Source organism: Agelaius phoeniceus, chromosome 20 (genome assembly GCF_051311805.1).
Source record: "Agelaius phoeniceus isolate bAgePho1 chromosome 20, bAgePho1.hap1, whole genome shotgun sequence".
Classification (NCBI taxonomy): Eukaryota; Metazoa; Chordata; class Aves; order Passeriformes; family Icteridae; genus Agelaius; species Agelaius phoeniceus.
In genome coordinates, this window is record NC_135284.1 from 7121194 (window position 1) to 7134730 (window position 13537).

The window sequence follows — 13537 nt, forward strand, 5'->3', positions numbered from 1 at the left end:
AATGGAATCCAATTCTCCAGGTATCACGTCTGACAGATGTTTATGTACCCCTGTCTTACAAGGTTCTGACTGGAGATTCTGCAGGACACTGATTTCTGCTATTAAAAAAAAAAAAAAAAAAAAAGAAAGAAAAAATCCACATCTATTTCTTCAGTATTTCTTGATTTTGCTTTTTGCTTGAATTGCTTTTTGTTGATAGATTTTCCTTTGTTTTTGCAAGTCTTTCATGAGTTGGAAAGTTTCTTGTCTGTCTTCAAGTTTTCTCTCTTCTTAGGCTTACTTCAAGCTTGCCTGTTTAATTTTTTTCTGGCTACTATGATTACTCTGTTTTGAACTAAGGAGTTCTTGGCTTCTCAGCATTTATCAGCTGATAAGATCCTGCCTATCACCACTGATTACTTCACTGTCTGCTTTCCTGAGATATTTCCCTTTTCACCATCTGTGCTCAGTGCTGCTGTTGTGATCCAGCTGCTATAACTGTGATACACTGACAGATTTGACTTAGAATTTTAATGAGTAACTCATTCACAAGTAAATACAAGCTCTGCTTACACACTGGTAGTTGAATATTTGGGATTTCTGCAAATAAACTGGTCCTTCAGCACCTGTACATTACCTGAACAGCCAGCACTATAACTTCTAACAAGAAGGAAATGTCTGAGAGTGTTCACCCACTGAGCTGGTTATTTTTTTATTCAGGTTAAAGAACTGAACCATTATTTAGAAGCTGAGAAGTCATGTAGGACAGACTTGGAGATGTACGTGGCTGTTCTCAACACACAAAAATCAGTCCTGCAAGAAGATGCAGAGAAGTTGAGGAAGGAGCTGCATGAAGGTACCCACCTAACAATAATCCTTTGACTCTCTCCACTGAGGATGCAAAACCCAATGGAACTGTGAACTCTTTTATCATTTCTTACTTGAACTTGGAGAAAACAAATTGCCAGAGGGAAGCAGGAGTTGTAAATGTGAAAGGCCATAAAATGTTTGCAGAAGAATGGAATGTGGAATTCCCTCATGTCAGGAAAACAGCAGAGTCATTCATTTCCTCAAGGCTTATTGTTGAATATCTGCTAAGTTTTTAAAGCATTGCAAGCTTCATTCTTGCTGAAGTGATTTTAGGTGTATATTGTATTTGTGCATAATTGTGAGCATTATTTCCATAATGTATGGACCTGGCTCCCTGAGGTGTGGCAGTGCTGAGTGTGGAAATGTCCCTGTAGGGCACCACAGCCCAGGGTCACTGCAGAGGAGTGGAAACCAGGACCTGCTGCTGAAGTAAATAGGGATGTAGAAGACAGTTTTCTGAACCCAGCTCTAAAAAAACCCAAAACTGTTAGAATTCATGAATGAAGTTGAGGCATTAGTCTTCTCCCTGGGAAATCTTGAACTGTCAGTAGTAAGTCCCTAATCACAAGCCAAGTTTGGAAATTAAGAAAATGTTGTTTGAAATAAGACATTATTAACCTAAATAGTTGTTGAACAAAGCCTGACTGTTCTTAATTAGACCAATAATTACTTTTATTCCTGAAAATGCTTCTCTTTGGAAAAGATATTTAAACACTTGTGGTTCAGAAGAATTTTTTCTCTGCTTGCATAGTTTGCCATCTCCTAGAGCAAGAGAGGCAGCAGCACAACCAGCTGAAACACACGTGGCAGAAAGCCAATGACCAGTTCCTGGAGTCCCAGAGGCTGCTGATGAGGGACATGCAGAGGATGGAAATTGTGCTCACCTCAGAGCAGCTCCGGCAGGTGGAAGAGCTGAAAAAAAAGGATCAGGTTACCTGCTGCTTTCCTCTTTTTGCTTTTGTTTTTTTTTTAGTAATACTGTAGGTTTACTGTGGTGTAACAGGCATGGAAATCACATGTTGGCTGCAAGTGTGGTAATAGCTCCAAAAATGAGAACTGGCAGTTTGAACTGAAATCTCCCCTTTAGTGACAGCTGGCAGTTATAACAGACCCCATTTGGACAAGTATTTGAATAGTGGTGTATATAGGAACTCTAATGTTGCCAATAGGTAAATGAAAATGTAAAAATATCCAGAAATTACTCTTGGAGGGAGAAATAGTCATCTGTGATGCAAAATGTCTGGGTTAAGGATGTCAGCAAGTTTCACTTCTTTTTAGGTTTTTTCAGCCTTCCAGTACATATCCTAGGCACAAATTAAGACTTTCATTTTAAATTAACTTACACAAGTGATTGTACATATTTATGATTTAGTGATCTATTATGGGTTTTTCTTGATTCCTTCTATTCCATCATTTAGTGATCAAGGCACTTCCTATTTCACTTTTTTTAATGTTCATGCTTGTGTAATGGCTATTAATGGGTCTTTTAGGGGTGTAGATATGTTTTATATTTATAGTCTATACAACAGCCAGTGTAACAGCTAGTTTTGTTACTTGCTAATCTTTATAATTAGAATTTTAAACTAAGTAATATGCTTCTTGAATAAAATCATTCTAAAACATGAATCAGCCACTAAATGTTCAAAGTTCTCACTTCAGTCAGTTTGGGTACCTTGTAAAATGAGCACTGTATTTATTAACTAAATGAATATTTATGTGAAAACCACTGGGTTTTAACCAAAATAATCATTTTCATTGTCTTCTTTGTAGCTTAGTTTATCATGAAAGCTGAAGTCATGACTATTATGGTAAAATTAAATCCCATTTTCTGTGTATGCTCTATTGACCACTGATTTTTAGGAAGAAGATGATCAGCAAAGGCTTAGCAAGAGAAAGGAAGAGAAGCAAAAAGATTCAGATGATGAAACAAAGGCTTCATGTTCTCTGGCCCCTGAGGAAACCCTTACCCAGCTCTCTAATGAAGAGGTAAAACAATTGAATCTTGTGCTTGTGCTTGGACATTGCTCAGGGTGTTCACTGCAAATAAAAATGCAAAGTTACAGCCCTCTATTCTCTGTAGCTTCTAATCTTATTAGGCAATAAAAATCCTCAGAGTTGCAGTTGAATCTATAAATCCTAATTAAGATTGGAAGACAATAGTGCACCATCCTGAGAGGTGCCATTAAAAATGGTAATTTACATTTTGCATTCTGGAGGTTAACTGCTGGTAGGGTCTCCTGGGATTTCTAAGCACGTTCTAACACATCTAAATGTTCAGGATTAAGCCAATTATATCTGAACATTCAGCAAGAGTGTTGTAGCTGCTTTGCTAATCAAATTGTTGAATTCTGTACTTAGCCTTTCTTAGGGTCCATTTTGGTTTTGTGAGTCAAATGAAGGAAAAATTAATAAAAACCCACAAAGCTTTTGTGCTACAGGAGCTTATTTAAACTTCAAGAGACTTGAGAATTTTCAGAGTGAGACAGTGTTTTGCCTGGTTTTTAATCATTCTTGAAGGGAAAAAAGTATATATTTTAATATATGTATTCTGAAGTAATTCCTTTACTTTTATCAAGGATTTATAACAGTTCAGAATGCAGAAAGATGTTCAGAATCATGAGATCTAAATGTAGCTGAGATCTAGTCCTACCCTTTAGCCTACAAGTCACTTTCTGTTTCAAACACTGTTTGTATTTTCCATGTCCAGATATGCAAATGAGGCATTGGTGAGGAACAAAAAAATTTATATGCTGATGTTTTCTTTAATCTCAGTTCATAGCATGTTCTTTAGTCCATCATTCACAATACTTATTTCCTTCTAAGATTTATACATCATGGAAAATTTATATTTTGAGAAGGAGCATAATTTTCATCGTGGTTTGGGTTTCTATATGTGTTTGGTTTTGTTATTTATGACCTTTTTAGCTGTTCAGAATATGGTTTATATGTTGTAATCAGTCATTCATCAGTTCTTACAACTTGTTATAATTTGTTATAGCTTCTAAGATCCTCTCTCGGGCAGTTTGCAATACAAACAGATGATTTGTTAATATTGTTTTGGTTATCACAGAACAGCTGTAGCCTGAAAATGCAGTTTTATGTAAGTCTGTATTCCCTTGGCTTTTTTATTATGAACTTGTATATATACATGCAAATATAAGTATTACTCCTAAAAATGATTAAAACAAGGCATTTACAGCAGTAATAAAACAGTAGTACATAATATAAATATATATATATCTATTATAGGTTGCAAGCACTTAAATGAAGTGCCAGCAGCTCGCTGGTCTCTGAACCTATTTCAGAAATGATAATTTTTCTCAAGAGCCTGGTTCCAGTGTTACTTCCTTGTGTGTCTAATGGCAAAGCAGAAGTGCATAATATTTTGGAAGGTATTTTGAAAGCAGTCATGTGCTTTTTAAATAAAGCATTACTGCTCTTTTTTCAGTGCTACAAAAAACAAAAATAGATCGAGAGGCTCCATGTGCCTGATACACATCACAGGACAATTTGTGTGGCTTTTGGTGCTGGCATTCCCCAGGATACCTTTGGGTCTAAGCCCAGCCTTTTCCCTTTTCTTTTTTTTATGTACAAATAACATTGTGAAGAAGATATTTTGGTATTTTGTTAGACGTTCAAAGCAGAAGAGAAAAATAGAAGAACAACGTATACTTGTCAGTATAGAGTAGACTTTAAGTATATTTTTCTCTGTTTATTTTTGTGTTAATGGAAAGTGGTTTTTTTGTGAAAAACTTGTGAATTTCATTTTGGAAGTGAAGTATCTGCCTTTTGTTGTGTAGATTATGGTTGCAGAGGGAATGTTGCTAGTACATCTCCTCATGGGGGAAGCATCTTGCCTCAAATATTGGAAGCTGGAAGGTGACTGTGTCCTTGCTTGCCTGGCAGGAAGGTAGTTTTACAGAAGCATTCTGTTAACAGAAGACTTTTTAAACTTGTTTTATTTGTTTTTGAATTCTAGCTGGTTCATTTCAGTTCTCTGTCCCTTCCTCTGTGACCTTAAACTTAGAGAGCAGATGTTCTTGCCAAAGAAATTTAACCTTGCCTTTGCCATGCCTTGTAATTAGTGTCCAGCATTCCTCCTGTACCACTAAAATGGAGTAAATATTTGTTTTATTCCTTGATTTTCAATTCCAGGTGCATGTGAACAGCACCCATGGCTCAGTCCATTCCCTGGATGCAGACTTGCTTCTTTCCTCTGGAGAATCCTTCAATAAACCAGACACTGATATGTTTAAAGATGGACTTAGGAGAGCACAGTCAACAGACAGTCTGGGCACATCTGGATCCTTACAGTCCAAAGCTTTAGGGTACAACAACAAAGCAAAATCTGCTGGGAACCTGGATGAGTCAGACTTTGGACCACTTGTTGGAGCAGATTCAGTGTCTGAGAACTTTGATACGGCTTCCCTTGGATCCCTGCAAATGCCCAGTGGCTTCATGTTGACCAAAGATCAGGAAAAAGCAATCAAAGCAATGACACCAGAGCAGGAAGAGACTGCTTCCCTGCTCTCCAGTGTCACCCAGGGCGTGGAGAGTGCATACGTGTCCCCCAGCGGGTACCGCCTGGTCAGCGAGACAGAGTGGAACCTGCTGCAGAAGGAGGTGAGACCCCTGCCCTGCTCCTCCTCCTCCTGGGCTCTGCCCTGAGCCAGCTGGGGAGGGATCACCTCACATCCAGGGCAGATGTTCACTTTCCCCTCTTGGAATGCTTCTGTGGGTGGAATACATCCAGTGTAAGGTGGATGAGCTGGCCCTGCCCCTGGCACAGGCAGCTTTACTAAACACACAATGCTCTGGGTTTTGAGGAGGAGGCTGTGGAACTCAGTATTGTCTGAGATGGGGGGAAAAAGGTGGGAGAACTTTAGGAGAAAATGGGAAGTTGAGGAGAGGGCGTTATAGTGGAGCTGGGGATGAGTAGAAGGCAGAGAGGAGCAGAAGCAGCAGAGCTGGGGGTGCTGCTCTGTGTGCTGGGGGGTTTCCTGAGGGCTGTGCACTTTGGAAATGAGCAACCAAACTATGCCCAAGGCACAAAGTACCACAGAGAGGCTCCAGGAAATTGTTGGGGACTTGCATCATCACAAACCCATTTGTGAGAGCAGCAAGCAGCAGATCAGACTGAATCCTGAGCCAGTTGCACTGTGGATGACCATGGAAATTGTTGCTTCTGGGTGTTCTGCCTGTCAGTTTTTCCAGCAGCTTTATATGATGCCAGTTCAAAGCTTGTATTTGGTTTTTTGCTGAAAAGTGGAGTATTTGGGGTTTGCTGTGGTTTTTCTTTCAGAGGAAGAGAGGCCAAGGAACAACACTTTAGGGGGAAGAAAAGGTGGGGGGAGATAATAATCCATCCTGGGTGAAAAGGGAGACAAGATGGGAGTAAAAAAAACATATAAGAATGTAGTGGACGAGAAAAGGCCAGATGAAATTAAGAACTACTTATTTTTTTCTCTCAATTTGTTGAAATTTAACTTAGTGCAAATCATTGCTTAGGAGGTCTTTCCAAACTTGTTGTCAAGTTGCTTTGTTGTTGTTTCCCTATTGATTTGCTATATCTGGAGAAATTACAGCATCTGAGCTCAGAGCTGAGTTAAATCCTTACTCTTGAGTGTTCCCTTGGCCTGTGGACATTTAGGTGACACTTTACTTCAGCCCGGTTTCAGAATCCAGAACAGAAATGCAGCTTCCCACATGTTCTGGAGGCAGGAGCACACACTGGGGTGTGAATGCCTCTTGCTGTGGGTTGGACATGGAGCAGCAAACACAAGCACAGATTCAGCTCAAACTTGACCTGCAGCTGGAACTTTGATAAAACTTCCATTTGTCCCCTTGGCCAAAACCACTGCAGTTCCAGCAGGAGAGCAGCTTTACTCTTGCTTTCCCTGCTGCCCTCCCCAGCACTGTTATTTTCTCCTCTCCTGTTTGGTTTCTGTTTGTCAGAAGAGCACAGCAGTGCCTTGGTGAACTCTTTGTGCTGTGGCTTTTTGTGCTCATGGTGGGACCCATGGCAGGAAAAGCTGATATCCCCCAGCTGATTTGAGTTATCCTTCACTTGTAGAGCAACTCAATCCTGCCTTTGCATGATTCTGCCACTCTTTTGTCAGCACTGCTTTGTGGCCACACCACACCTGAGTGTGTGTAGCATCCCCTGGAGACTCCCCTGGCTCAGGGCAGGTGCTGACTCTGTGTCCTGCAGGTGCAGAATGCAGGGAACAAGCTGGGCAGGCGCTGTGACATGTGCTCCAATTATGAGAAGCAGTTGCAAGGGATCCAGATCCAGGAGGCTGAGACCAGAGACCAGGTGGGAATTCTCTCATTGCTTTAGCCAGGCTTTTGCAGCTTTTTTAACTACTAAGGGTTCTGTTTTATTCATTGGTTTTAACTGACCAAAATCAACATACTGGATAACTTGACATAACTTGATTTGTTATTCATGTGTGGTCAAGTACATGAATTTCTTAGGGGTTCACCTTGAAGAACCCTTTATTTGATGCTGTAAGGCCATGCACTAGTGTTCTATAAAAAGTATTATGCCCATGCTGAAGTCAGTATCTTTAATAATTTATATTTTAAAATGCTTGTCATGCACTAAATTCTATTATCTTTGATACTGTAGGATCTGTTAACAGAAAAGGACCTCATCCTGGCAGCATAAAATGACTTTCAAGTCTTGGAGGATATTTGTTTCCTGCCATATACCAAAGAACAATTTTCAGATGGGTGTGGAAGGCATGAGTCACATTGTGCTTTGAAATAAGTGATTGAAGTCATTACATGGCCATGGTCCAGTGCAGTTTGATGTCCCATGTTCCCTTAGAGGGATAATCTGTGCTGGAGCCTGTTTCAACAGCAAAGGAACTTCTGGGTTGCATAGGATTTTTGGATTTTTGAGGGATTTTATGTTGTTGGTTTGAGGAGTGAAAGGGTTCAGGAAATAAATTCTCCCCAAGAGAATGAAAACTGAATTAATTTTGTTGTGACAACACAGGTGAAAAAGCTGCAGGTGATGCTGAGGCAAGCTAATGACCAGCTGGAGAAAACAATGAAAGATAAACAGGAATTGGAGGATTACATGAAACAAAGTGCTGAAGACTCCTCTAATCAGGTATAAGGATTTGTAATTGAGGTCCAGGAATGATGAAATGTTCTTTAAAAGAATGTAAAAAGTAAAAGTATGTAAGAATGTTCTTTAAAAGTATGTAACAAGTACTTGTGGTTTTTTAGATATGGATGAGCTACTGGCTGTAGAGGCAACACAAATGAGGATTTCTAGGGTTGGTTATGCTCCACCTGAGTCTGTCACAGTTTCTAGAGAAATCTATTTTGTCTCTAATATTGTGTTACCCAATTTTGGCCTTAAAATATCATCTCTAATCCTGAACTCCATTACAAAGTGGCAGTAGGAGTTTGGGTAATGTTTGAGTTTTGGCATGACCTGTGTCTGAAATGACCCAAACATGCAAGCAGAGCCCTGTGCCCTGGGCACAGCTTTGTTCCTAGAGGAGTGGTTCTGTTCCACCACCTGCTCTTATCAACATTTGACACCCAGTTAATGGACTTGTGGTGAAGAATGTAGTAATGAGGAGCTGAGCAGGCATTAGCAGGGCCAAAATAGGCACTGAACTTCTTTAAAATAATAGCCCACTGGAAAGATGTTTCAGTCTGAGATGTGTATCTAATGAAGCCAAACATAATGTGGAACAATGAAGCCAAATAAAATGTGTAGTAGTCATAGTTAAAAATAAAAAGAAAAAAATATCATCATCTTTGGCCTATTAAAGCTTACAATAGTAGGTACATTTGTGTACCAGACACTGAATTTACTTCACTTGGGCTGGAACTTTGTCTCTTCCATCCTACCCAGTATTTTTTCTTACTAAAGAATCAGTCATTAGACAAAGTCCAGCTTAGACAACAGAAATATGTTTATATGTGCTTCTGGCTGTACCAGGGTGCTGTTAATTAAGTAATGATTAATCTTACATGTGTTGTTGTGGAATGACTTGTAAAGTTTTTGAAGGTGGGTGCTTTCAGAGAAAGGTACAAAAAATTCAAAAAATGCTGAAAACTTAGAAAAAAGCTCTTTAGTTTCCCTTCAGTGTCTCTGAAGTGGCTTGCATGTGAATTTTATTAGAATTAACTGTTGATTCAGAGTTTGGTAATTAGAATATGATATTGTTGGTGCAGAAATAGAGCATCTGTCCTTACTGCCTGGAGCTGCTTTCCTGCCTGACTGAGTGAAGAATTAACATAAACTTCAGTGGCTTAGTTTGAAATTTCAAAGTACCTATTAGTAATGATAACAGGCAAGAGAACTTATTTCTTTTTCAGAATCTGTTCCATGCTTTATATCTTACATATCTGTCTGTGTTTTCTTTCTTTCTTTAAGATCTCCTTGCTCATGGCCAAGTGTCAGAAGTCAGAGAATTTCCTCAGTGAGCTGCAGCAGGCATTTCTGCAAGCCAAGAGAAGTGTCCAGGAGCAAATGGTAAGAGAGATTAATTGCAGAGATCATGAGCAGCCCTGTTTGTCTGAGCCTGGGAGCTCAGTGTGTCTGTAAAAGGCTTTGTGTGCCCAGCCAGGCTTGAGCATCTTCACTTGCAAAGGGCCTGGGCCAGTGAGCTCTGATGGCAGTGCTGGGGCTGGGTCAGTTTGTGTCATTCTGTGCTGCTCTCTGTGTTCCTGCACATTCAGGAGCAGGGAGATCACTGCCCAGCTTCTTTTCCCATTATTCATGGTCTAATCCCATGTCTTTTTGCTATCTCAACTTCACCTCAAATCTGAAGACAGAAGATTTTCTCAAGACTCTTTTTTAGGATTCATCACAAGCACCATCATTAGTGAATATTTTCTCAGGTTTTAAAGATGAATGATCAGTGTTGTTGCAGGTCAGACTTAAAATAGCAGCCCTAACACCCAGGGAGAGATATGTATGGAAGCTTAATTTTTTAAAACTATTTTTGAACATCTTGCTGGAATTAAGCCAGAAAATAGGAAGAGCACCTCATGTTTTAGAGCTAAGTTTGACTTCCTTAGAGCAACTCATTCCTTTCTATATCAGAATCAAATTTCTTCTTTTTTCCTCCCTGGCACAGCATTTGTGGGGGCCTGAGAGAATTCATCCTCATGAACCCCAGTATTGCATTTTTGGGGTCAGGGATTGTGTGCAGCACATCAGGGCATTGCTGGCAGAGATGCTCTGCATGAGAACTCATCTGGTGGATGTGCAGGAGATTCAGAAAATGTGTTGATCTGGGTCTGCTTCTCCTGCTATTGCTCACATCCCTGGTTCCCCATTTCCATTCCTCTTGGAAAACTCCCCTGGATTTTTTTTTTCTTTTGTGATGCAAGCAAAGCCATGTCCTCTTCATCCCTTTTCTTTCCATGGGATCAGCTGTTCTGGTGCTCTCCTGGGAGGACAGTGGGAGGCAGACACCCACCATGGAAAGTTCCAGGGTGAATATTTCAGATTTTTGGATAACCTGCTCTTACAGCAGGGTGCTGAGGTGCTGTTAATAAACATCTCCTGAAAGCACCTGTGGTTCCCCACCCTCCTTCCCCTCCATGAGCACAGCCAGCTAATGAATAAACACAGGAGGAAGGTGGGACACTGAACAAAGCTGGATTTTATTTATCACTGCTTCCTCCTCTCTGCCTGGACCCTTAAAGTTGGCCTTGCCAGGCCAGAGGGAGCAGCTGGTGTTGATCCACAGTATCATTTTGTTTCCCTTCTTTACAAAGAATATTAATTCACCAGACTGCTGAAAGTAGAGGTAGTAAATGGGGCAGAAGAGATCTGAGCATGACCCTGAGCGTGAATTTCTGCTTTTGTTTGCATTGTAGGCTGTCCTGACACAGTCAAGGGAGCAGGTTTCAGAAGAGTTGGTGAGACTGCAAAAAGATAATGAAAGTCTTCAAGGAAAACACAGCTTGCATGTGTCCTTACAGCAGGCTGAAGATTTCATTCTACCAGAGGCAACAGAGGTAAAATATTTTTAAATCATTAACACTAACAGTGCTTGTGAGTTGATCTCCCTGGAGTATTATTCTTTATCAAAAAGCTGTCTCAAACAGCACAAAGAGCAGCAATTGGGGTTTTAACCCTGGAAGTCTGTGATGGACAAAGCCAGCCAGTGGTCCCCCTGTGCCATGGCTGCTTCAGGGTGTGGATGGATTGTAAAACCATGGTCTGAGAGCTAACTGTGGTCTGTGGTCAGTGGAGTGTGGGCTTGGCCCAGTTCAGCCAGTTCAAGCTGCATTTTCCACTTGGGCACACAGGTGTTCAGTCAGCAGAGCCCCACTGTATTGATTCAGTAATTCAAGTGAAGCCAGTCACTTCTGTGCAGTTAAAACCAGTAATAATCCAAAGCCTTGAGTAATGATAAACCTTAGCATCCCTTTCATGGCCACTCCTTTCCTTTCAGCCTAAAAGATTTGGTGGTGCTGAAGGACAGGAGGAGCATCATAAACCCATGGGGATGTTTGCCATGTTTCCATTTCCTGGGGCCAAGCTGACTGTGGCTGTAATTCCTTGCTGGGAGCAAGGGCTGGGATGTCAGGACAGGCCCTGGGGCAGCAGAGCTTTGGGATGTCAGGGCAGACTCTGGGGCAGCAGAGCTTTGGGATGTCAGGACAGGCCCTGGGGCAGCAGAGCTTTGTCTGGGATGTCAGGACAGGCCCTGGGGCAGCAGAGCTTTGGGATGTCAGGACAGGCCCTGGGGCAGCAGAGCTTTGTCTGGGATGTCAGGACAGGCCCTGGGGCAGCAGAGCTTTGCCTGGGATGTCAGGACAGACCCTGGGGCAGCAGAGCTTTGCCTGGGATGTCAGGACAGGCCCTGGGGCAGCAGAGCTTTGTCTGGGATGTCAGGGCAGGCCCTGGGGCAGCAGAGCTTGGTCTGGGATGTCAGGGCAGACCCTGGGGCAGCAGAGCTTAGGCCCTGGGGCAGCAGAGCTTAGGCCCTGGGGCAGCAGAGCTTTGTCTGGGATGTCAGGACAGACCCTGGGGCAGCAGAGCTTTGTCCTTGTGCTGATAGCCCAGAGCTGGGTGATGCCAAATGCGCATCTCTGCTAATCCTGATCCAGGAGCTCCGGGAGCTGATCCTCAAGTACAGGCAGGACATCATCAGTGTGAGGACAGCTGCAGATCACCTCGAGGAGAAGCTGAAGGCAGAGATCCTCTTCTTGAAGGAACAGATCCAAGCTGAGCAATATTTGAAAGAAAATATAGAAGAAACTCTACAGCTGGAAATAGAGAATTGCAAAGAGGAAATAGGTGAGCAGGGATGAAACGGTCTCAGAATAGGGATATAAGGAATTATTAAGTTGCACAAAGACTTGATTTTGTAGTAAACTTACCTGAATTTTGTGTGTAGACTTACCTGAATTCTAAATACTGTGCACTTTTGAAAGCAGAGACACCAAAGCTGTGCAGCTGAAAACAAAAGTACAATTATTTGTTTGCTTTTGAGGTACCTTTGATTTAACATGACCTTAATTCTCCTTTCAATATTAACAGCATTTAAGTTTTAATGTTCTTGTTTTTCAGCTTCCATTTCCAGTTTAAAAGCTGAACTGGAAAGAATAAAAGCAGAAAAGGAACAGGTAAGAAGCTCTTTCACTGTGGGATTTTTGGATTTGGTGGTGTGGGATTTTTTAATAAAGGGGTTTTTTTTATCTTTCCTGTATTGATGCCAGTGTAGGAATAGGACACATTCATAGTTCTGTTCCTTAAAAGGTGTTTGATCTGTTTTATTAATCTGTAACCTAAATACTGGATTAACTAATTCCTAACTACTACTAGCCTACCTAACACTGACCTAAATGTCAAGTTTGGATATTTCTCTCCAGCTCCAAAAGTAAATAAATAGAGAGAAAGTGATGTTATTCAGGTGTTTTCTCTGCCCCTAGAAGAGATTATCTGGGTATGTTTCTGAGTTCCTGAGTCCCCTAAGTACTGAAAGATACTTAGGCTTCCTTATGGAGGGACTGTGGGAGATGGAAATGTTATGAATTTTAATCAATTTTTTTTTTGTATTATTATTATACAGTTGGAAAGTTCTTCACAGGAAAACCTGCAGCAGCTGGAGAGTCTGCAGGAGGCAAAGAATGCTCTAGAAGAACAGCTGAAGAAGGAGACTGCAGCAAAGGTAGCTATGATGTCTGGATGTGAAGTGTATCTGCATCTTTTGTGATGAGCAGCTGTGTCAGAGAATGTGGCACTACCTAAGAATGAAAAAAAGAAGCTTTTGAATGTTGGTAAGAAACTGGCAGGGCAATAATGTCCTCTGGATGTGGTTAAATCCTCACCCCTGTTTTCACTGGGATTTGTAAAGTGGTGGCTCTGAATTGCTGCTGAGCTGACATCCCTTGGGTTGCCCTCCCAAGGGAAGGCTCAGGAACATTCCAGCCTGTGCAGTGTCCTGAGAACCAAACCCTGGCTTGGGGGCTTTGATGCTTTTGAAGAAATGTTTGGGATTTTTTTGTAGTTGCTGTTGGAAGGGGCTCTACTTCAGCACCCAGATGAAATAATTGTGATCTGAGCACTCACTCTCTGCCCTCTCTTGTTGTGGTTTTGGTTTTTTTCCCTTTCCCCCAACACTTCTCTGACTAAAGCTCAGGACAGCAAGACACTCACATTGCCAGCAGCAATTACTGCCCTTACCATGAACTTACT

At 41.4% G+C, this 13537-nt stretch overlaps 1 protein-coding gene across 1 annotated transcript in view; it reads left to right on the plus strand.

The window, feature by feature from the left end:
* Positions 1-13537, plus strand: part of RABEP1 (rabaptin, RAB GTPase binding effector protein 1) — a 48331-nt gene that overhangs the window by 28343 nt on the left and 6451 nt on the right. The window contains exons 6-16 of the mRNA XM_054646849.2: positions 700-835; positions 1601-1779; positions 2710-2835; positions 5005-5472; positions 7061-7165; positions 7853-7969; positions 9254-9352; positions 10708-10848; positions 11947-12136; positions 12410-12465; positions 12912-13010. Of these exons, the coding sequence (XP_054502824.2) occupies positions 700-835; positions 1601-1779; positions 2710-2835; positions 5005-5472; positions 7061-7165; positions 7853-7969; positions 9254-9352; positions 10708-10848; positions 11947-12136; positions 12410-12465; positions 12912-13010 (1716 nt within the window). The remainder of the gene's footprint in view (positions 1-699; positions 836-1600; positions 1780-2709; positions 2836-5004; positions 5473-7060; positions 7166-7852; positions 7970-9253; positions 9353-10707; positions 10849-11946; positions 12137-12409; positions 12466-12911; positions 13011-13537) is intronic.